Source organism: Melospiza georgiana, chromosome 2, assembly GCF_028018845.1.
Source record: "Melospiza georgiana isolate bMelGeo1 chromosome 2, bMelGeo1.pri, whole genome shotgun sequence".
In the NCBI taxonomy this organism is placed as follows: domain Eukaryota; kingdom Metazoa; phylum Chordata; class Aves; order Passeriformes; family Passerellidae; genus Melospiza; species Melospiza georgiana.
Genome location: NC_080431.1, coordinates 81,301,363 through 81,326,892, shown reverse-complemented (window position 1 = coordinate 81,326,892; position 25,530 = coordinate 81,301,363). Strand labels below are relative to the sequence as shown.

Sequence of the window (25,530 nt, the reverse complement as noted above, 5' to 3'; positions counted from 1 at the left end):
ACTAGCATACTTCTGTAGTGCAAGAATTTCATTCTGCTTTAATGCTACAGAATCAGGGTACAGAAAAAGTCATTAGTTGTGGTGGGTTTTGGTGATTAAAACTAGAAGTTCCTAAACAATACATTTTTTTGCATGAAGTTTGTTTAAAAAAAAGAACAGAAATGTCATTCAGGAGTAATTAAAGAAGTATTTCTGTGATCTACAAATTAGGTAATCTTCTAGATAGAACTCAAAATACAATAAAAATTACAGCATGCTAAGCTACTGAGAATTCTCATTCAGCAGTTTGATCTGCTATTGAAAAAAACTGCTCTGTCCATAATTAAATACCTAATCCAGTTTTCTATTTGTGGCTGGATTTTCACTGCTTTCCTGCTATCTCTGGAAGTACACACACCCTATTTCAGTATACAATCAGTTTTGGTCACTTTGCTTTACACCTCAGCCAAATGTTTGTAAACAAAAGTGGGACTCTTTTAGACCACCCCTGGAGACTGCTACAGTGGCTGAAAAGGAGGTCAGCTCCTTTTTTTTTTTTTTTTTTGGCAATCTGAGAAATTTCCAATCAAAATCCAGCAATAAACTTTCTTGATTAGCAATAGCTGTAATCCATCTTACACCTTCATTTTTAGGAACAATCATCTCGATATTATGACATTCCGTAACATACTATTTCATTATCATGCTAAAACAATAATCACATTAGCAAGGTTCCTGTCTCCTTTCCTCACATCAAGAGCTGCATGCAGATACTCCTTTTAATTGCTTCCAGAGAAACATCTGGTGCTGCCTATGTAAATGTAACAGATCACAGTGGATCTCTGGGTATACCTGACCACTTCATACAGCTTGCACAGACTTGGTTTGGGGAAGCAGACTTCAGCCTGAACCAGTCCTGAAACAGTCTATATTCACAAACAACTGAACAGTTCTTCCGATTGCAGTATGACAATGAGCTTTCAAAAATATGCTAGAATCAGTCATTTCTGAAAGTTGTATGGATACTTGTGTGGTAAGTATTGGTAATAATATTCAAGACATCAGACATGGCTCAAATGTTTAATCTAATGGTTTAGATTTAGTAAGAACAATGACCATTAGATCTGGACAGATAAGGACACAGAAAAATTAAGGTAAAAAGGCAAATTAAAGTCTATTTAACTGAGGCCAGCCTAACCACCATAAGGAAAATCTGAATCATATTTGGTGGAAACTTTTGTTTGATAAAGCAAAACATGTTCAAGTTTAGCTATTTTAGGTTTTCATTGTTTTTTGACTGTATTGGTACCGTAGAAGCACAGCACAAAGATCCATCATTTCCTGAGTCTGACACTTTCTCTTTGGGGGTTCAAAGATTCAATCTCTGCATTATTATATTTTGAAAGATACAACATACTTTCTGTGGCTGAGTGCAATGTAAGATCCTCACAGATAATCTGCTGGCTTCAAGGGAAGCCTGAGTGTTGCTTTTAGCAAGACCTTGAAGAGCACAAGTTTAGCTTTTAGACCAATAGGAATATAAGAAAAGCAACACTGGACAGATCAAATATCCACCTCTGACAGAAATCAACAAAAAAAAAAGAATGTAAGTACAGAAAAGCATGGATACTCTCCCATCTGTGGTTTCACCACTTCCTGTAGAGGTGACTGCTCAGATATGCAACAGTCCCAAAGCAATTTTTCAGATTAATTTGTCGAGTCCCTTTCTGAATTCATATAAATTTCAGCATGCATTGTATCCTGTGTCATGGGGTTTTGTAACCCAGTTGTGGATTTTGTGAGATGCATTGCTATGCTTGTGTTGAATCTTCCACGTTTTAACTTTTTTCGATATTTGTCAGTTCACATCCTTCAGTGGACAAAACAATTTCTACATATCACTTGCAGTTTCATAAACCTTCACTTTATTCCTCTCTAACCATAACCTGCAAAGCATTTATCCTTCATGCTGAAGAGTCTTCTCTGTGTATCTAGTCACTGATCCTGTGTTGTAACTAATTGAATTGTTCACTTGCTTGAAAACAAGAAAAAAACCTCTCTAGACTGGTTTTTACTGCATCATTGGCTTGGAACTCACCTTGCGATTATTCCAGCTAATGACTTCATCATTTTGAGCTGACAAGTTAGAGTACAGGAAAATTAAAACCCAAGCTGGTAACATATTTAAAATTATAAACAAATTTGAAAAAATGGGGTGAATTTATTGAAACATATTTCCACTAGAATTCTGAGCTCATCTATTTAGACTGGTTTTTTAATACAGAGGAAAAGTGAAGCAGGAAGTGTATCTGTCTTCATCAATTCATGATTCACCAGGGATATAGAGCTATGATTGCCATTTACAGTTTAACAACCCCAGGAAACTCTGCCTGTAAAGAATCATGTTGAAAGGGAGAATACAATACCATTTCAGCTTGCATTGATAAAATTCAGATCCTGTGTGCACATCATCTTTGCAGTTCTGTTGCAAAGATACTTGTGGGTGTCCTCACAAGAGCAGAAGCTATGACACATCTGTGTCTGTGGAAATTACAGAACGTTGCCAGTTTAGAGTCAGTAACAGAAAGTTCATTAAGCAAGAAACTAAGTTGAGTTCCAGGAAAATGTAACATGTGACAGCTATATGCCAAGTGGGAAGGTAAGCCCAGTACCCCTTGGGGTAGTCCAGAGAAGCACATGGTTTACATACATGAATTACCAGATCAGATAGAAAAGCGTCCGCATGAAAAGGAGGTTATAGCAAAGAAGGGAAAGTAATAGCAAAGAAGGGAAAGTAAGCCCCAGAGAAGATGTAACCTCCTGATGATCATGGTGGAACTGATACAAAACTTACCATGTTAATCACCTGTTACTTTGTGAGTACTGTGCAGCTGGCAGAATAAGTGGCAATAGCTGATACAACAGCATAGAAACATGTTTTCCTTACCTTTATGGTTCCACATAAACACAGGCCGTGTTTATGCGTTTATGAGTTAACCTTTTGTGATTAAAGTGACGCAGAGACAAATTAGTGGTCTTCTAAGAGGTCTTTGAAGTATATTACTCATAATCTGTACAAACTCCTAGCTCTGCTTCAGAAATTTAGTGTACTTATCCCTAAATGGGCTTCTCAGTCATGGTTGCAGCATTCACAATTTCAAAACTGCAGCAGGGGATAACTTTAAAATCCAACACTGCTAACATTTTCTAGGTCCACCAACACAAACACGATTAAGGAGTTCAGCAATCCTACACTCATTCATTAAGACCTGTGGAAAGCCACTTAATCAGAAACAAATCCAACACAACAGGAGCACTCACCAGTGACTGCCGGAAGAGGAGACACTTGTTGGGGTCAATCCCACAGGCAAGGATGGCAGCAGTGGTGTCCAGGATGTTCTGGCGCAGGACAGCTGGCTCCTTGGGCATGGTGAAAGAGTGCATGTCCATAATGCTATAGAGCACTGAGCTGCACTCTTCCTGCAGATTCACCCAGTTCTGAATGGCTCCAAGGTAGTTACCCAGATGAGGGGTCCCAGTCGGCTGGATACCAGAGAAAATCCGATCCATGACCATGTTCTGTGACAAAGCATTGGCAAGATTACCACACACATTTTTTTGACAGATTCTTTTGTATTTTAAAGTAATTTTAAAAGCCTCATTTATGCCTGTCTCTTCTCCCCACTTCTCAGTGTATTAATGTATAAATGACCTCACAATCAATAATTGCAGTAAGTCAGTTAAATACTCTATCTTACAGCAAAGAGATTAACAACTACCACAATTTTAATCTGTCAGATTGCATATGCAAAAAAAAAAAAAAAAAAAAAACCAGCTGTAAACAAGATTAGTGAAAAGCTGGTCTCAGAAAGCAAGAGGTAGATTCTTCCATTTCTTTTGCACCAAAGCTGTATGTTTCTCTTTAGTTTCTATATCCACACTTCAGTTTCTGTATCCACTCTGATACAGAAACTTAGGGTCACAGAGCAGAGAAATTCAAATACTTGTGTTGTAAACTCATGCAATGTCCCAGTAGATTGCCATCTTAACTCCCATGAATATTGAAGTCTTATTTTTCTAGCTGCAAAGAACATTTTGAGCAGCTCCTGAAAGAAACCTACTTCTTGACCCAAAGGTCAAAGAATAATGAAAGAGATCATCAAAGTTCTGAAACTCCCCATTTTGGTAGCAATAGAATTTCTAAAAGATCTCTACAAAGAAACACAGCTACAGCTCAAGATTGCACTTGGAATACTGTTCATGCATCAGGACCAACACTGGAAAAGAGTTCACAGAGAAACAGCAAAAACAAAAAAAGACTAAGAAGCTGAGGTTGTGAGCAAAGATTAAAAGGCTTGAAACATGTATAGCTTGGCTAAGTGACAGTTACCATCTTAGAAAGTTTGTTTTCCTGTATCCCAGCCCTCCATCTGACCATTTTCTCAGAGCCCTGAGCTGTCAGCATATGATCAATTACCTCCCTGACCTTCCCAAAGAATTCCACCATATTCAGAAGTAGCTCAGCAATGTTTTATGTGAAAATGCCAAGTTGCAAGAGCATGCAAGACCGCTCAATTTATAAATGCGGGTCCCTCTCCATCACAGCAAATACAATACAAATTCTCAGACTCAGTTGTGTGGCAGGATCATCAACTTCATTGTGCCTGTGGCTGCACGGTTTTTTTCCTGCTCAGTTTTATGAGCAACATCTATAACTTAGCAGGAAGCATTTATTTACTGATGTAGTCTGTTTTCTTTTCTGTGAATCTCTTACAAATGTGTGGGACAAAAAAAAGTCACACAACTATTAAACCACACAAAATGGCAGTAAAAGTCAAGGCCAAGTACCATTACATTTAACTATTAAAAAAAGGACTTTGAATTGACTTAATTCATTTTGACTCAGACTTGCGAAATATTAATGAGAAAGTATTTCCAAGCGGAATAGGACTTTTTCAATTTTAAGCATGATGTATAGCTCAGAAAAGCCTAGACTATTTCTTTCTAAATTTGCTGGAAAAAATCTCTTTTCTTCTAAAGTAAGCTTGTTTTTCAAATCAAAACAATTTTCTTACCCAATGTTTAAGTGTTTGTGCTGACATACCAAGAGCAGCTTTGGGCTAGCTGTCATGCTAATTTCCCCTGCTCACATAAATGCCTACACATTTAAGTCTTGATAGCAATTCTTCACCCAATCCCAAATATCTTCTTGACTTCCAGTATATTCTTGACTCAGTTTTTAAGTATTTTGAAGCTCCAGCACAGGAGCTTCAAGGTAGTCACTTGAAGCAACGAAAAGCACACCACTTCTTCCAACAGCAATTCCAGCTTCCAGTCCTTGTGTTTCAGTCCTTGACCACCCACCCATATGTCTCTTTTCTTCATTACACAAAAATGGAGTTATGATACTCAATCTCTCACTTGGCATTTGATTCCTTGTTTTCCTAGGAACCTATATCAGAGAACTTCTCACCCCTCACAGAATCCACTCGCCTCCCACTAAGCCACTACCTGGCCCAAGACTGCAGCCAGCTTCCTGTTAACACTGAGAAGGGCCAGGTGCTCTCTTGCAGAAGGAGGCATTCAACATTCTAATATGTATAAATGAGATGAAGTCTTATAGAAACTTGGGATTCACTAGACTTCAGAGCTGTACTTCTATTACTACAGGCCCAAAGCAGCTGCTAGGAAATGCAATGGGTACTTCACAGGCATAACATTTGTTTTTTGCTTCCTATGTTTCTTAACGAAGATAATAAGAAGTCAGGGAGGAAATAGTTGACCAGCAACAAGGTGTTCTACCCCTGCTGGGGTCCCAGAACAGTTGGTTGTTTGTCAGAGCACATAACCTTCCTTCACGTCTGTATCTCCGCTCACTAAGTTCAAATCCTGATGCTCCTTCCCACAATTACTTCTCCCCACAGAACTGGTTGTTTTCTGGTGCCCATTTATATGCTTGTTTAACAACACTCTTCTTCACAGACCATAATTCTTAGAGCCCTTCTCTCCATTTTCTTATTTCATCCCTCCTGCATTCATTTCTTCCTCCACTTGTGCTTTACACCCCTTGCTTCCCCAAAGAGCTCTTATATACAGCTCTTGATATACAGCTCTTACTGTAAGAAGGCACAGAGAATGCCATGTTAAGATGATTACTATTATTACTAATTAAGCTATTACTGCCTTGACTCCAGTCACTTCATACAAAATATGTTTTCTACCTGCACGGTTACAAAAGCTAAGAAATGTCATCGTGCCAGAAATCCACTACGGACCCACATCAATTACAGTATCTTAGGATGATAAATTAAAACACAGTACAGAAACTTGCACATCTTCCAACTTCAGTCTAGTAAAAGACAGCATCACCTGACATGTCATGTCTCCTGATGGTACTGCTTCTTTTCCCTGGGACTTGAAGCTGGTGCTACTTCAGTGCAGGAGCAGCTCTACCCCCTGGGGTAACTGTGTGTCATACCAGGGCACAGGAATTTCTGTGCACTCAGCACAGATCAGCTCATATGCCGGTACCTTGACCCAAGAAGTGCCAACACCCTGAGCCCTTGGAGAACAGTTCTGTCTAGAAATTTTATTGGTCCCCAAGTCAGGCAGACTCAGTTCCCTTGCAGCTGCAGTGCTTGCTTTGGATGTGTCCCATAATAGGTTCATTATCTGCCTTTTCAACTTCTCAGATCACTGTCCAGTTTGTAGATAATGTTATTATGAGCATATTGGATGTATTGGCAAAATTGTGTCCCTTAATGTGAGTATAATACACTCAATACATAAAAATGCAATAGTGACATTTAAACAGGCAGTCTGAGAATGTCTTTCACCAAGAAAATATAAGACATCAGTGTCTCAGCATAAACTGTATGTTCAAATACTGTACTTACTCCAAATATTCAAAGGCTAACAATGAGCTAATGAAAGGTAGGTTTGTTGCAGTACTACATAAGTTAGCACCTGGTGACACACTACGTGTTGAAAAGAAAATACACAATGTACAATGTCAAATGGACACAGTTTCATATAAAGAAAGAATCAAGTTCTCTATCCATTAAAGAGAATACCTGTGAAGGCAAGCATGATATCTTTAATGGTGCTTTGTATGTTCAAATGGTAAACAAATACAAAAGGTTTGTTCAGTATAAGGTCAATAAATAGCAAGTGAAACATTAGAAGCAAACAGTAGCAGTATTATATTCAGTTTAAGCACAGCAATTACTTAACCTGAAGTAGAGAATTCACAGAAATAAGTAACTCCAATAATGAAAACTGAGCTAGGCTGAACCTGAGTAAAGCATTAGCAAATCCATTACAAAGAACAAACCCATTCTGGCTCCCAGCTGAGGGACCAGTTGACTAGGAGTCTTTCATCTTTAACTCCTTTGATTCCATTTAACAACATAAAGCACAAGAAGTTACAGCAAACAGGGTGGCATGAAATATTCCATTGTGTTAGCAAAAGTCTATATTAAAAAAAGCCCACACAAAACACCCTCAAATGAATCTTGGATTTCTTGCACTAAAAATATACAAAGAACATTGCTCCTTTGGAGAGAGTTTATGTTCCCTGTTTGTTCACTCCGTGAGAAGCAGCGGGCAGCATAGCAGCGTGGCAGGGGACTTCTGCCTGGTACCATGAAATCATGGGGCTGGAATGCACTTCAATGGAGCTGTTAGGTCAGGGGATGGGAGCTGTGTGCTCCAAAGTACTGGAGCTGGAAAAGGATAAAAACAAAAGGAGTGAAGACTTCCCAATGGAGCAGAGTGAAAGCCACAAGACATGCAGCTCGAGCCCACAGGCACTCACTCATTCAGACATCTGTAGTAAGCACAGTGTGAGCCTGCTGTTCGTATGTTTAACTCTGTGTGGTGTGTGCACCTACACCAGCAGTGCTGCATGTTAATTCTCATGCCTGCTACCAGTGCTGCATCTGACAGGTGACTTAGCACCTACTACTTTTGTTTTCTCTCTAAAAGACCTCTGCAGGGCAGTTCTAAACACCACAGTGTATTTCTCAGCTGCATTACCGAATGAAGCTTGGTCCCAAACCTGTTAAGATTCAGGTGTTCTCTCACCTAACCTTCCTTTTGTCATGAGATCAACAACTGCCATTCCTTGTACTGAAAAGATATCAACATCCAAATGCTCACAAATAATCAGGTATAAGCATTTCATCCTTATCCCAGAGTAGGATGGCTAAAGTCTCATCCTGCCATCCTGTAGCATGGCATAGCCATTTTCAATGCAAAACAAAAAAGATGACAGCTTCCAAAAGTCCAATTCTGCTCTCTTGGACCAAAGCAGAGTTTTTCTCTGTATGGAAGGTGAGCTACAACTGTCAAGGACTCAATTCAGCAGTCAAAACCACAATAATTCCCTCTCATGAGACAGATGTGCCAGAACTGGAAGATACACCAAAGCTGATTAAGGAAAACATCCATGCAGATCCAAGCATCCCATGTTACAGACAATTCTTGGTATCGTGGCTATATATTTCATGTTTAGCTTTATGAATTCTGACACTGCTGAACACAAGAATTTATTTACCTGTTGGATACACATACTTGCCTGGTACAGTCAAGAAAAAACTGCATCTCAAATATGTAGTAAAATGAGTTGTAAAATAGTTCCCCCTTCACAAAGAGTTACAGAAATAAAATCAAGTGAAAGCATTCACAAAACTTAGGTTTTCAGAATCTCTCTTCTTTACAACTCCACATAAATATTGCCATCACACACTTGAAATGACAGCAGACAAGCTACAATTATAGGGTAACCTTATGCCTATGCTTTAGTCTCTTTTGGGTTTTAAAACCAGAGAAATGTAGCGCCCATTCAAGGAGGTACGAGAAAGCTGCCAGTAAACAAACAATTCTCAGGATTGTTTTCTCTTTTTATTTTGGCACGGGCATGTTATAAAATTACATAAAAGCATACATAAAAATGTGGCTGGTTGGAGTCTAGTTAAGACCTATTGTTTAACACAACAAACCATTAAATGATCACATTAATCCTGCCCTAGAAATACAGAGGCGGTGCCTGTCAGCTTCTCCATCTACCCAGTCATAGGGAGACAGACACATCTTCAAAATCAAATTCAAATTCAAAGGAGGCTTTTGCCAATTATATCCTTGGAGTGCCTGAAGGTAAGGACAAAGCTTTGGACTAACTAGTTTCTTTGGACTTTGTTAATGACTTTATATCAGCAGCCTAACAGATGAGAGATAGGCTTATGCCTCTATCTATAATATAACTTATAAATATTTTAATTTCTATATAATACTGACTCACAAACTCACCCTGGGCTGAAACAAAAGCAGGAGATTTTAGACCCAAACCTCACAATGTTACAGAAAATTATGACAGTACTACAAGAGCAGCTGCAACAGAAATCACCTCCCAAGCCAATGTGATGGTTATATTCACATGCCACAGCATTTAGCTGCTCTGCTTTATTTGAACAGCCATTTACTCGGGGCAGAACAGGTGAAGAGCCAAGTGAGATCCACAGCATCAGAGCTAATTCTAAACACAGGTGGTGGGCACGACAGAGAGAGCAGGAAGTCGACAGGAGAATCACTGCTGACATGTAGGACAGGGAAGATTGATGGCTTCCCTCTCTAGTTTTCCCCACTGTGTAGGCACGCAGGGGGTGGGGGAAAGGGACGGAGAAGCTGCTGTGCTGGCGACATAACACACCACAAGGCTCCACAGCACCAGCGCTGATTAATGATGCTGGAACGGCTCAGGAAACAGCAAAGGATCATTCACAGACTTTGCTCTTCTTGTTATAATTTTATTCGTGGGGATTCATTTTGCCCCAGCTGTCCCAAGCTGAAGCGAGTTCAAATTTGCCAGATGAAAAGAAAATGTGGAAGTCAAAGGGAAGAAAGAGCAGCATAAGCAAACGCAGACATGCATAGAACACAAAAACTGGAAAATTTGAAAATTCTAACATGAAGATCCTCTCAACAGGCATCAAAAAGGGAAGAAAAATAAAACGAAAACAACACAACCAAAACCTTGCTCCAGCCTCAGAGACAAAAGAAATTCTTTGGCTGACAAAAGTCACCAACTACTGCATCTTTTGCATCTGTCTACAATTTTTTTATTTCCCTTATTAATACTTTGCAACTTCAAAGCTCTGGTTGCTAAAATAATATGCTCATCTGTTAACACTGGCTTAGCAAAACATGTCTTGAGACAGTTATTAAGCAGCAAAATGAAGGGAAGCCAGACGAGTCACATTTTACAAGCTAAAGCATAAATTTTAAAGCCTAATTGGGACAATTTAAGTATTAATGTTGTTACAGAAAGAAAAAAAAAATGAAGGAAAAGGGAAACTTAGGAGCAGCATATGTATTACATACTTTGTTTTCTTTATTGTTTTTAATGCAATTACTTCTCTGCAAACTTGCAGTAGAAACTTTTAAACATGCTTATTTTGATCTGATAATTTAATATGTCAAATTCATCTGATGCAAATGCTATTTCAACATGCTTAATTCTTAAAATGAGAGACTAAAGATCTAACATTAAATTAGAAAGAAACATATTTATACCAGAGCAAGTTTTCAGGTAAATAGCTTCTGAGTAAAGATTAACCCATTGCCCAGAAACTGAACTAAATTAAGATTTAAACAGAACTGCCTAGTATCCCTTTCTTGAATGTCAAATGCACTCAAACTTCAGTAGGACTTTAATATTTATATTTCAAATGAAAAACACATTGGAAGGAGGAACATTTACAGCACATACTAGCCCCACCCTATAAATTTAACTCTGCCCTCTAGGGCTAGCAAAAGAACTCAACGAAGCTGCGGCTGGGTTAGGCTGCCCTCTCACTCTGCCTTGGTACAGATGACTCAGCAAATGGCTCCTTTCATGTGGCTCGCTGCATCCCGCAAGTGGATTCTCTCATTTGCTTTATGAGCCCCACGCGCCACTCGGGGTGCTAATGACAGCTGCACTGACAGACCCCAGCATTATCTACAGCCAGGCTGCCACGGCTCTGCCGCCACACACCACAGGGCTCCTCCAGACCTGAGGCAGCCACGGACCCTCCCCACCGTGGGGAGTGGAACAGGGAATAACCTCTGGTGAGGGGCCTGGAGGCAGCCAGCAGCCTCCTGGCTCAGAAGAGCTGGCTCCAGTGCTCTGCAGGGGCTGGGACAAGAACCTGTGCTAACATTTGTGCAGAGCTGGTGGAGGAACCAAGCACTGGGTCTGCATGCAGCCAACAGTGGCCACCAACCTTACCCTAAACCACAATGCCTTCCTGAGCAAGGACACAGCCTGGTGGTTTTCATTTTTCCTGCTGCGCTCCTTACAGTTCTCCACATCAACTTGAAGGACGGCATGTTAGAGCTCCTGTTCAGAGCTGAGCCATAACCCAGCTACAGAGCAGGTCCAACACACACTGAAACATGCACTACTTCTGCACCTCCTGGGTTTCAAGGGCGTGCACAGAACTGCAATTAATGGCCTCACATGGTGCCTGATGCAACCTTAACCCTGATTGATGATTCTCAAACCATTTACTTGCCTTTTTAAAGCTGGAGCAATGAAGTTTCTTCAATCAAACTATCTAAACATAGACATTAACTGCAGATCTTATGAGTTCATTTCACCTAGGGTAGGTGAAAGGCTAAAAGAATTTATAATAATATTTATTAACAATTATGACATAAGGAAGGTAATTAGTGCCTCACTGACAGGAAGCTGCAGCAGGAGCTTAGCCTGAACCATCAGCAGGAACATTCTGGCCAGACAGGCAAGGCAGGAAAGTAAGGTCAGATTGATACATGCTGCTTCCAAAACCATCAGATGATACACTCAATGCTCAAAAGCTGAAAATTTGACAGTTCCAGTACTGCAGGCATTGCTTGGAAGAGATGGTGCCAGGGAAAAGGAAAGGGATAAGCAGGCCTACCTTTGCTACACTGTGAAGAACACCCTTAAAATACAAATCCATATAAAAAGTTCATTGAACAATGTGGTTGAACCAATAACAACTAAAATTTTCAGGCACGGGTGCTTCCTGGAAACAGCTGCTCAAAGCACCCATCAGGTCTGGTATTTTTTTGATCCATATACAGCCCCACAAAGCACACTGGCATGGAAGCACCAGGCCTGGGAGCTCACAGAGAACCTCGTGTTCCACTCTGCAACCTCATGGAGTTACTCTGTATCAGTCAGCTCAACTTCAGTTCCTGGAAAGATACAGGAACCAATAATGAACTGCGAAGAAATTACAGAAATAACAGAAGACAGTGGTATTTCTCAAGAACTGGTGCCTCTCAAAAACACTGATAGCCTGCAACAGCACAAGAGATGCTAGAATGGAAATGAAATACTAAAGGTTATATCCTACTTTTCATTTAATTCCAATACTATCTCAGTTTCCAACAAGATAGAGAAATAGCACCTTGAATACAATATTATGTGCTGGGAGTGAAACTGGAGAGAAAAAAATATCCTGAAAACAGCACCTATGGATGGCTTACAGTGGTTGGGGAAAGATATATCAAATACAGTTTTTCAGGGTTTTGTGCTGGTAAATTTGATATCTTTGTATCTCAAAATACAAAATCTAGATGACAAAATGGAGCATTCATTAAATTTGCAGACAAAACAAAATTAGAAGGATGATAAGGGCTCAAAATAATCTTTACAAAGCAAAGAAATGGTCTGAAAAAACAGTATGCTATTTACCAGGCAAAAGTTCACAGATTTATACAGAAAAGTCTACTCAACCACACAAACAGAGGAAGGAGAACAGCTGTCAAGGCAACTACAGAACAGGGTCTGAGGTTTGTAATATTTTAAAAGGTGAGCATGAATCAATATCATGCAGCTGCAAAACCACCACATTTATAAACTACACCAAAAATTGCACAGGAATATATGAATAGGATGAAAATCCAGGAGACAGAAAACAATTTGCTCATTTTACTCAGGATGAGGATGGCCTCAAGACGCAGAAGTTGGATAGTTTTAGGTCCTGTCTTCAAAAGAGTGGTAAAAAGAGGCCACAGAAGTTCAATCAAGTCCAATGAATGACCTGAATAAAAAAGACTACAGAGGAAAGTCCAAAGTGTTTTTAGTCTAGTGGAAGGAAGACTGTGAAAGTAAAAGGTATTAAACAATGAGCTTAAGATGAAGTAAGAAAGATTCAGACCAAATGTAAAAAAAGTTTCCAAGAGTAAGAAAAAACAAAGCATTTCAGATGAATGCTTAGAGAGGTTTTTTGTTATAAATAAATAAATAAATAAATAAATAAATATGTTGTATGTTGATAAAGATGTATGGGCACTTAATTTTTATTTTGGGCCAGGGGAAACACCAGATCACCCCAAACAGGGTCTGTTCTAGCCCTCTGAGCCCATAATGTTACATAGGCGTGATTAAAGTCAAAGTGAGATGATCAAAAAGGATGGAAAAGGAATTGGAATTTTATTTAGATAGATTAGATCTCATGGCATTTCAAGTCCTTCTAACTGCATTCAACAAAAATGCAAGAATTGAGGCCTTTTCACCGATAGCAGCTGAACACTGACGGCTGCTGAACACTGACAAGCTTTGAAAAACCATTCCATGTTGTTGAAAGATGGGAAATACAAGTTAACATTTAACACCTGTAAACTGGTACACGGCCACAATTAGAAGTATACATTGCTCAACAGAATAAATGTAATAGCAACAAGTGAACAATTAGCATTTATTTTGCTACAAAATACATGTGGAACTATCAAAATGCAGTGAAAAGTGTAATATATTTATAAATTATAGACTATTTGATATATGAAAGGTTGCTGTGATTTTAATATATTACACTCTTCTAAGTACCAAAACGTTAACAATCTTGAAGCGAAACAAAGGCTAAAAAATGCCCCCCCAACTAAATACTTCCCTCACAGAGAAATTAGAGAAGTTTTATGTTTTTGATCACAGTAGTATCCAAATCTCTTAAAATCATCTGATTGCTCTTGCTCTTTCTCTGACCTCTAGCTGAAAGAGATTTTATTGCATTTTTTAATATATTTTCTTTAAGTGAGGAGTCAGCTTGCTACTGAGATTGCCCTGTGGGATATAAACAAAGAATATCAACTTACATCTAGAAGGATATTTTTTAAAAAATACTTTTTGTTTGGAATTACTATGTTTCTTCAGAATATTGTCCTAGAAACTCAAAGAGTAGTTCATTTCCTCTCCATTATTTTATTTGGCAATTTCCTGTAGCACGGAAAAGTTGGCTTTGTTTCACATGGGGCCAAAATTAACACAGCTGTTCAAAAACTTTCACCTTGTGGTCACAGCATGAAATTCATCTCAGGTGAATAGAAAAGTTTTAAAACCACCTGATGGATGTTGAGAGGCCTTAGAATGTGGAAATCCCAGTAAATTCCCAAATGATGCACACATGCACCAAGAAAATGCTACAGCTGATCCTCCTTGTCTATGCTGGAGAGAATTCCATGAATTTAAGTTTTTTAGACAATAATCACACTTGCATAAGGGGACTTCTAGAGAATTTAAAAAATGTTTTCTGGAGCTAGACAATACTCACAGACAACATTTAAACTGTTGTTAACAGCACAGGTTGGTCCTGAAATCATCAGGCTGGGCTGCTTCCACAGAAAGGACAAACAACAGATGAGCAATGGATGAGGGGTACAATGGACACACAAGTGTTCATCTGTGCTCAGGTCAAGAGAATGTAGCCAAGTGACATGAGAATGGTGACATCAAGCTGTGACTCGCTTATTAGACAGCTTGAGGCTAGAAACATCAAATGAAAAGTTCCCTAGTTAGTGTGTGACACTCACTGTTTTGCTGGTCCTAAAGAGGAGATGAGATGAGATGAGATGAAATGAGATGAGATGAGATGAGATGAGATGAGATGAGATATGAGATGAGATGTTCCTTGCTAACTTACTTGTATTATTCAAACTGGCCCACAGAAAGCCAGGAAAATCACCAACTCCCAGTTTGGATGCATCCCATGGAGTAAATCAGTGTCAAAAAAACCAATTGCTTTTACTGTTAGTATCCCAGAGATGTACAATACTTCATTTTCTTTGGGTACTGGCAAGTATTCTGAATACTGGAGACTTACAATGTTTCATGGTCAACTGTGAAAACATCCCTCTGGAGGGAGTGACAGCACCTCTGGCTGTTGTGACCTGGCTTAATGCTTGATGAACAAGAGTCAGAGTGCTGACATTGCCTTGACTCTGCAAAGATCTAAAATGTAGATATCATAAAAAAAGTACCCAACAAAACACTCCAGTGGAAGTGCATGAAGAGCAGAATGTGAACTTGACTGCAGAAATTACATGGGCTAATTTGTTGCCAGCAGAGATGCAAAATGAGATTCAGTCAGGAATTCAGAGGGCTGGACCTCTCATTCCCTTTACATAAGCAACAAAGAGGCTTTGAAATGTTTGAAACTGTTTTGTTCTTCCATGCAAACGGAAAGCACCCTATGGATGCCTATTAAGTAAAGTCTTTCCACATCTTGGCAAGTATGTGATTTCAAGAAAAATATTTGCAAATGGATAACCCAATTCAAGGACAAGTCAAAGACCACCTTTGAAAGTAACTTTGATGTGGCTATAAAAAGATTATATTTAGGAAGGATAGCATAACGTGGTTCTGTTGTTACAAGTTTGTACCTCCCTGTATTCCTTTGCTGTTCTTCATGTAAAAAGCAATGCTGGTAAGCAGAGAAGTGAATGTCCATGAGACATAGGATTAAGGCAGAATCTCTGAAAAGAACTGCTCCCAACTAATGTATAAAGACAAAACAAGCCATTTAGCAATCTCACTGCCAAAGGACATTGGAGCATCCACAAGTGTGAAAGCAAATGACAGCAACAGTTGCTATGTGAATCTTAGGTAAGATCATCAGGAAGCCTGGAATCCTTTATTAACATGGAAACACTACTATATCTTCCCCAAAGTACAGCTATCACACGCACATTTCAAAGTCAGAACTATGCACCTGGCAAAAGGAAAAGATGATGGTGAGACTAGGAAGTTGTGAAGACTTTTGCAGTTTACTTTCTTTTTTAATGCTCTCCAACAACCTTCAAATGAGAATAACAGGTCAGCCAGACTGAGGACAACACTATGCAGACCAATATACAATAATTAATTGTCACAGAGTGTATGCAATCAGAAACAACAATGATGGGATTCAGAACAACACATGTTCCATCTGTCAGAATGGAGAATGCATGCAATTTCATCTCCTTTCAGCTTCCGAATACTTCTGGGAATTGGAAGAATCTTACAGAAAATCTGCACTTCAAAAATGGAAATATAGCCCTATCCAACCCTAGGATCTTTCTGCACAGAAATGTAAATATTGACACCCACCTACGTAAGTGAATGAGATGGGTTTACCACACTTTGTAATATCAATAAGAAACATTTAATTCACCCTCTAATCTGTACTGTAAAGCTCCAAACCACTTATCCATAAACAATACAGGTAGTCTAAACAAAAATAAATTCCTAGTCTGAAGAGTTATGGAAGTGTAATCCAAATACAAATGAAGCATAGAAGGGCTTATAACATGAACTACGTGCAACACCATGAAAACTGAGGAAACCCTTATTTTTAAACTTCACACAACACTTATTCTTCATTCAGTTATTGTGCAGACATCACTGAAGCAATTGGGTAAACTTCAACACTCTATTGCTTCAGCCAGCTCCAAGGAGCAGATGCATGCCCTAGCATAATTCAAAGAACTTGAAGCTAAAAGTAAAAGCAGATATTTCATTTCTGGTAGCAATCATCACATTTCAGCACAAGAATGAGGGAAATGAAAAAGTAAGTATATATATTTTATCATCTATTTTTGCATGTGTACATATGTATATATACATATATACAAATATGTATCTATTTCCTCTCCCATGCAGCAAGAATTTCAGTGCACTCTCAAGGTGGGTATCTATCTCAGGGGCAAAAATATATTTAATCCAATCCAGTAGATATATAGATTTGCCTGATACAGCAGAAAATTATAAAATCTGCTATGTGATTTGTCTGAGTTGGGGCTTCCAAGAATGATACTGCTAGTCAAGGGCTCAAATAATCAAATGGAAAACAATTTCAATTCACTGATTACAAACACAGCAAAACTAAAAAAAATTATGATCTAAGGTGACTTAACTGACTTGGGGTTTTTCTTCACTTCACCTTCTGATCCTGCTGCAATTTGAGTCAACTCCACAAAATGTTTGTTCATCTAACCCTAGAGTCACAGCATAAACCACAACTTGTGTCATGGAAAAAGTAATTGTTAAGTGTCTAGAATAGCACTTGCTGTACTAGCAAATGGAAATTCTATCTGCCAATGAGCCAGCATTAAAATGGGACCCCAGTCTGCTGTCTAGAGACAGAGGTGATCTGCTGCAGACTGATTCACAACGCTTGTTCAGCATATGCACTGGAGAAATTCACACCAAACTTCAACATCCACGATGGCCAGAGTAGCATCTTTCATTAAACTCCCTGTACAAAAACATGTTAATAAACTCAGAAGTTCCTCAAGAGAAAAAACAGACTTAGTCAAGACACTAAAAGCAAGGGCCAGAGGGGGAAAGAATGGAGGGACTCTACCCAAGCCCTGACAAGAAGCCAGAATAAAGGGCTGTTTCCTGCTAAAACAATCTATATTTGCCAGACTTTATTGTTAGAACTCCATTCTGAAATGAATAGGACCCATTCACGCCTCAAAGATCCTTCATGTCTGTTTACAGTGGGGCTCTCTCTGTGCAGCTACAACAGTGGTCAAAATCCAGTATTGACAAGGCACTAAGCAAGGCAGATCACAAGAAGTCTCTCTACAGCTGCAAGTCTAATAAATCTGTGTGGAAACCTGAGATATCTCAAATTCAGTAAAAATACAAGAAACATATATTGCCACTGTATACTAACTTGCCTTCCATTCTGAAAATTATACAAAAGCTCATGATTTCATTCTTGCATAAAGAACTATTCCACTGCTTTATCTGAAAGTTAAGCCAGTCTCCCTAGAGGATTAAATATATTATTTAGCTATTGTTTACCTATTTATTTATTTAGCTTATTAGTGATTAGAATAAAAACAAATGACTGCTTAGGGAAAACTTCCACTCCAACCCGAATAGAAGACACCAGAGTTTTAATACAAAGGCTGGAATATGTTGGTAAATCAGGTTGATTTCATAAGGATCTGAGTAACGAAATAACTTTTAGTATCTGTGCACAATAACAATAGTAAAAACTGTTAAAATTCAGGAAAATAGGAAATAAAAAATAAAAGGCACCAATTTCTACAAATAAATCCACATAGAGGCTACTTTACTGGAAAGAATTTCTCAAATCACTTAGATCTTTCCTAAGGCTCCTGTATATTACAATATATTTAACTAGTCCATACTGGACACCAGGAGACATTGGTGTATTTCCATTTCCAGCTTTTTTCCCCTCAGTCAAAAGCATTTTGCTACTTCCAACCTTAATGCTCTCTAGAAGAAAGAGATGCAACACAGGGGATTGTCACAATCATAAATCCAGAGCAAGCACTTAAAAATCTGCCTGTTCATCCATCAATTTCAGCCTACAAGTGTCTGGACAGGCATTCTGAAGTTGACCTGCTGCAGTAACCTGTGTATGTGTGCAGCTTGTTACATGCACCTGGGGACCCATTTCATTAATGGTTAACAAAGTGACCCCTATGTGACAGCAACAAATTCAATATGGGAACGGGGATGCATTTAAATTGTTTGCATTTCATTCATAACACACCTGAACGATTCTGAAAACTGAGCTCTCTCTCCCACTGTAGTTTTAACTACAATCTTTGAAATCCTTAAGGATTAGGGTATGGTAATTTCAGTTACTTCCTTTCTCTGGAGCCCCATATGGTAACCATAGCTAAAAATTTTGAAGATTTTATTTGCAATCTGGGAAAAAAGCATTTTAATGGTCTTCTCCAAAACAACCCTTCAAGTTTTACCTAACTGCCTTTTTCACAGCCATCTTTGTTAAAAAATATGAAACATGACCAGTCATTAACATGACTAGCACAGTAACAGTGATCAGGTGACCTGAATACAGAAGGAACAACACTTCCTCAAAAAAAGTAAATCAAATTTCACCAGACCCAAACAATCTGAAGATCTCCTCTTAAACTACTGACAGTACTGGCCAGAATCACTGAGGTTCACAGAAGCCCAGCAAAGCATCAGAAAACCAAAAAAGGAAAAATGGCATTCCCATCCTCAAAAACACAGGAAAAGAGGAGCAGTGAAGTAGTCTGCTTAGCATCAATACTCAGTGAACACAATCCATCTTTTGCAATTTCCTAGAAGATAACTAGAGAAAAAGAACAGCAAATGTGGATTTGTTAGGAGCAAGGCATGCCAGATTAGTCTAACTGGCCTTGAGACTCATTAGGCTGCCACAGCAGGGGAAAACACAGTAAAGGCCTCTAGATTTTAGCACCACCTTTGGTCATGAACGGTAAAGCAAACCAGAGAAACTACATTCAGGGATCTATACTGTGGTATTTTTTAATAGATATTGACCCAGGTAAAGAAGCAGATACATTCCTAAATGAGCTGCTAAGACTACCACTATATTGGCTCCTTGGATTTGAAGATCCTGCACTTGTAGCGGTCCTGACTAAACATTCACCAGAGATATTTTCTGTGCAACACTCACCAAAAGGTAGAAACAACATCCTTGGAAGAGTGGGACTCAAACCAATTTTCTCTTTATACAACCTGCATGCACTAGAGTCAGTGTCCTGAGTTTCATTACAGCAAATCCAACTTGGAGTGCCAGGAAAAAAAAAAAGAAGACTAAATTCTAGCACCAAAGAGGAAAGGATTTTGATGTTAAAAAACATCAACCCTTATGGCTGGAAGATGCAGTTCTGTACCACATAATGCTAACAGAGAATCCACTTTCTGATGCATCACTCTTGTGAAAGTTGACAAGAGATGAAGATTGTAGGACATCAAAATGTACAGCTTAGCAACAATAATACAGCCACAGATGTAATAATAATACAGTAACAGATCATGTGTGGAGGCAAGGCAAGGTCTCTCCTACCAAAGAGGAAGATTAGGGTAGGAGAAAAGGCAGCAAAATGGCAAGTTATTTAAAAGATATTGTCAGGAAGAAAAGCAATACAGGTATTAGAGTATTCTTACAGTAATTGTAGTAGTGATAGCTACTTTGATACTAGAAAAGAAAAATTAAGCCAAAGACTCCTGATTTCTTGAAGGCAAATAACATCTAAATGTGTCTTTCCAGCTGAGTGTCTTGAAAGCCATCTAGTGATGCATGAGACCATCAAAAGCAAGACCTTGTCATTCTTCTACTTCCCCTTTGTAGCCAGGACTAAACCCAATCCATGTTTCATCAGGCCATACACCAACAATTGACTGACTCACCTTAGATTACATTTTCCTACCGACAGGTTATGCCATAGTTGGATTTTTCATGATTTTATCAGTAATTCCCTGGAGTCCCTGCAGTGGCCATTTTTAAGAGTGTCTCATCAAAGAAACAGACTTGATGAAATGACTTTCTATAACCCTGGCTTAGAGGGCACTGAAGAACAGTAAATCAGGGAATTTGAAAATAAGCTCTTAAAAGTTAAGATACCCCAAATGTAATTAATCTCCCCAGGAAAACATGACTTTCTTCTTAGCCACATTTATTATGCATACATATTTGTGTGCTAGAGATATGTAAAACAAAATGTACAGAGCAACTTTTCCACAGCATGGTAAATCCAGCACAGGGATGAACTGTGCACTACAGTGAAACAAAGCTGAAGCCACATAAATTATGTCTTCTGGTGACTATGACTGCATTATTGAACACTTAAACATCAAAACTATAAGGGTGACAGTAGACACACTGCTCAAGCTTGAAGGCAAACACTTTTCCAGCTTGAAATTTGAATATTCCTCATCAGCAGGCAGCAAATATATGATCTGTTCCAAAGTGTCTACCGTAGTAGCTGAACCACTCCTGAGTCCAGCCTGGCAACAGGAACAGCACAAATAAGGAAGCCATTTTCCTCCTCAATTCTTTAGAAGATGCAGTGTAAGTACCAGTTCAAGTCCAGTATAATTCTTTCCAGATAGACATAAGAGGGCACTTCAAGTGAGAGAGAAAAGGGACAAAATCCCACGGCACACTGGACTTGCAAATTTAGCACCAGAGGAACAACTTAAATTACTGCTGTTACTTGAGTGTGGGTGACCTGAGCTACACAAAATTGGTCAGAACACTGTGCAAATAACACCAGGGTTGTAGCCTCAATCCCCATATGGGGTTTTACCTAAGAGCTGAACTGGATGATCCATGTGGGTCCCTTCCAACCCAGAATATTCCGTGAATCTGTGAGCCAACACTAACTTTGTGGTTCTTTTTTTTTTTTTTTTTTTTTTTTAATTTTACATTTAAACATTTAAAGAATAACAGGAAATAACAGGAAGGAGTTACATTCTCAGACCCATCACACCTTTAAGACATCATGGCAACAGCAACCAGGCCATAAAGCACCTGGTAAGTAATCTAGACCTTATAGGTGACTCAGAGGTGGCAAAGAAATGCACATCAGAGTAAATATTAAAATACAACATGAGCTGTATTCACTCAGAGCAGATTTCTTTATTATGCAAGAAAATTGAGATTTCTTTGCTGGAGGAATGAAAGCAGGGGAGGGCATCTGTTGTGATACTGAACAGAGCCAAAAGAGTTACCATTTGCATCAGGAAAGATAAGTATATTCAAATCCCTTCAATATTTTTCAAGGAACTTTTGAGTTCTAAAAATAATGAGTGGTTTGAGGTATCTTTGGCAGACCTGCTTTGCTGCATATTACAGGGGCAGGGTAACTACTCAAATTTTAAGTGTGAGAAACCAAAGAAGATTTAGGCACATGTAAATGAAATTAAAGCACCTCAAGACATGCAAACACCCAACAAGCTTATTGAGGATGCCACATTGAGATTCTTTAGCTCTTCTATATTGCTACAATTCAACACAGTCTTAAACATATATTTTTTGGTTCAGAATTCATTTAAGCAGAAACCTTACTTCTGCCTCACACTAACAACTAATAGGAAGAACACAGCTGCTAAGTGAAATATCAGTTATCAGAGCTTCATATGGCATAACAGGTTCTTCCTCTTTTGCTTTCACTCTACCTCCTCAATAGAAAGGGCAGAATCAAGGTCATCACCTGTTCTAGAACATAATGAAATATGCCTTGACTTTTTAATTTTAAGAATCCTAGTTCTGAAATAGTCCTGCAAATGTGTAGTTTACCCCGTTCACTACCATATACACCAACTTTTTGTGCATTAGTGTGTGTTACAGCTTGATGTACTCAAAATATCAACTCCATGGCTGAGAGTCACAGAATCCATTTGCTGCAAAATCACAGACAGTACAGATTACACCATGAAACAGAAAGGAAACTTTGATCTTCTGCTTACCCTATTTCTTCTCACAAGTAACATGAGACATATCTACCCTGACAACCATTCTGAATAATGTGTTCCATTATTGAAACATACCATACCATTCAGGATTTGGATGACGTGCCAAAAGCAAGATTTTCATGAAAAAGCCAGTTGTCCAACTAGGGGAAACATTCTCTAAAATGATGCAATGTTAGTATTACTGTCATCGCATTCTTCCGCTTATTTTAAAAACAAGGCTACAAGCCACAGAAAAATTTAGATTTCTAAGGCAAGCCATTCATGTAAAACTATGAAGGAGGCTGCCTACAAAGATGACACTGAATATATACTTACCTGACCTGGCTGATTGCTTGGAGTTATCTTACAAAACACAATCAAAGCAATCAGCTGCCCATTTATTTAAATTTTCTAATAGAATGTGGGGAAATGAGAAGAGGGGAGGCTCCTTATGGGTTACAATGAAAATCCCAAATGTATTAAAGAAATTCAATCCATTCAAAAACTTATGAAGTTTGGTTTTTTCCTTCCTGCTGCAGAAGACAGGAGTTTGTAGCCAGTAGGTGCATTTAACACCGAAAGGCAAGAAGCAAAGACCAAGGCTGAAACCGCGCACAACCCCAGCGGCACCTCAGCGCTTGAGCGACCCCCACGACGCCGGCTCTTGCCGGCTCAGGCCTCCCTCTCTCCCGCTCCCCGAGCGCCCCGCGGAGTCAAAGGCCCTGCGGCTGAGCGAGCCAGCGAGAACCAGCCGGGAAGCGGGAGGGACGAGCCGAGAAGCGGGAGGGACAGACAGACAACCGGGAATGCCGGCGGGGAGCGCGGCACCCTGAGGGGCGGCAGAGCCGGCCCGGCCCCGCCCCGCGCCCCCCGCTCTGCGCATGCGCGGGGCCGGCCCGCGGCACGGGGCGGGATGGCGGCCGCGGCCGGAGCGCGGGGCTCGTCCCAGGCCGGGCATACCGGGAGGCGGCGGGGGAGATGCCCCAGGCCGGTTACCTGGCCGAGGGTCCCGCGGTGTAGGGCCCGGATCAGGCCACTCGGTGTCGCCATGGCAATGGCGGGAAGGAAGAGGCGGGGGGGAGGGACACGGGGCAGGAGCCGGGCAGGGTCCGCGCATGTCCCGCAGGCGCGATGCGGGAGCGGCCCCTGGCGGGGCGCGGTTACCGGGAAGGGGCGGCGCTGGCAGCGACGTCGGCACGGGCCCGTGTGGGAGTGAAGGTCATCGCTTTCCGGTTTCCATGGCTCCTGCCTCACCTGCGGGGTGCCCTTGGAACGGCTCCTCTCAACAGCGCGTCCGGTCCGAGGCCTCCTCCATCCCTGCATCCTTCCGGCTGCCTGGCCTTGCCCACGGCCGCTCTTCCACAGATTCGCAGCCAGGCCGCTGCTGGAAAGTGCGCGGCCGTGCCTGTCCTGTCAAACTAACTAAAGTCAGCCCCCGCAGAAACCCCCCGAAAGCTGCTTTCTGCCCTCAGTCTGCTCTGCTCTGCCCGAAAGCCGAGCAGCGTGTCCCCAAATCCAGTCATTGTGCCATGTCTCTTCCATTGTGCCCGGTAACCAAAGAGAGAAGCACCGAAGTTACTAATGAGGTTTCGAAAGCTCCTGAAGAAGTTGTGCATCAACCCCTCCTGTCAGCTCCTGTGCAAAAGGTGCCTGGTTTCTCCCCAGTGCATTTCTCCCCCGTTCAATGCCCACGATGGGGAGCAACAAAAGGCTTGTTGCCAGTGTCCGGGTGATGTGAACCCATGCTCTTATGAAGTCTGCAAACATGTGGGACAGTGGGAATCTATTGCAGGCTCTGGGAAAGCAAACCAGCCATCAGGAAAGTGCACGTGTAGGTTTTCAGTGGCACCGTGCATTGGACTGGTGATTATTTCCAGTAGCCCACTCCAGCCCTGTCACTGGGGATATTATTATGGAAAATTCCCAACTCTAAAATCTGGGTTTAGTAGTTAAACCTCTGTAAATTTACATAACTGTTTATTTATTTTCACTTTGATGCACTGGTTAGTGACAATTTTTATATTTTAAAACCCTATGTGAAGAGTGCTTAGTACATAAGAGCATAATCTTCATGTACTTTCCCAGGCACTGCTCTGAAACAAATTGTAAAAAATTGACTTTGGTTTTTACGAACTTTTATTTGAATGCAGAAATTGTATAAATAATTTTTTTAATAATTTGCATCATCACTAAATATTTTGCATAATTCGCACTGAAAGCTTCTGTGATGTTCATCTTTGAAGTTTTTATTCAGTGTTTCAGCAAAAATATGTCAGCCTTTTTTGAGAACATAACTAGACAAAAATGATGTGAAACTCAGTGAAGTTATTAGGGAAGAAGCGGAAAAATCAAATGTTTTGAAATTTTCTAGTTCTAAGACCAAAAAATGATGGGACAAAAGCCCATTGCTGCTCCACTAATGTGAGACTGAAGATATGATCTGAGTGGAGCATTAGGCAGTATCCCTGATAGTGGGAGGGGTGGGCAGCTGCCCTACCCCATCTCCCAACTAGAACTATTCCCTTTTGGAGACTAAATGGAGCAGGTAGAGCTGTCTTAAACTGATGCCATGAAGAGCATGATGAGACAAATGGAATATAAACTTACCTTCAAAAAGTTGTGAAGAAAATTGATGTAATGTGATAAGAAAACATTAAGACAAATTTTCAGTTGCAGATAATTCAAACCAAAAATCTTTTCCAGTATGTTTACGAGGGAGAAAGCTTTCAGCATCTAATGAATATCAATATTATAATGTGCTTATAAAACCGTAAGTTAAGCATTGGTTTGAGTCAAAATGATGAAGAAAAAAGCTATGTAGAATTCAGCAATAAAAACCTAAAGAATGAAGATGAAGTTAATACTTCAAAAAAAGCATTAGTGCTGATTTTCAAGGTTATTGGAATTTGAGTTAATAAATGGATCAATAAAAGGTGAAATTTTTGAGACTTTTGTAATGCCTTTGACTTAGTATCGCAGAGAATTCTGATAAACATACATGAAGTGGCTAAGGGCTGATCAGATGACAAGTC

General features: G+C 39.9%; 1 protein-coding gene across 4 annotated transcripts in view; it reads right to left on the bottom strand.

The window, feature by feature from the left end:
- The window catches only part of WARS2 (tryptophanyl tRNA synthetase 2, mitochondrial), a 40,323-nt gene extending 16,491 nt beyond the window's left edge, over positions 1-23,832 (bottom strand). The window contains exons 1-2 of one of the 4 annotated variants that reach the window (XM_058018775.1): positions 23,753-23,832; positions 3,301-3,558 (exon numbers count right to left, since the gene is read on the bottom strand). In XM_058018775.1, coding sequence (XP_057874758.1) covers positions 3,301-3,558; positions 23,753-23,821 — 327 coding nt within the window. In that variant the 5' untranslated portion in view covers positions 23,822-23,832. Of the gene's footprint in view, positions 1-3,300; positions 3,559-19,715; positions 19,803-22,834; positions 22,947-23,494; positions 23,576-23,752 lie in introns of those variants that run through there. The other 3 variants (XM_058018776.1, XM_058018778.1, XM_058018779.1) reach the window with 3 other exon arrangements.
- Positions 23,833-25,530: the final 1,698 nt, after the last annotated feature.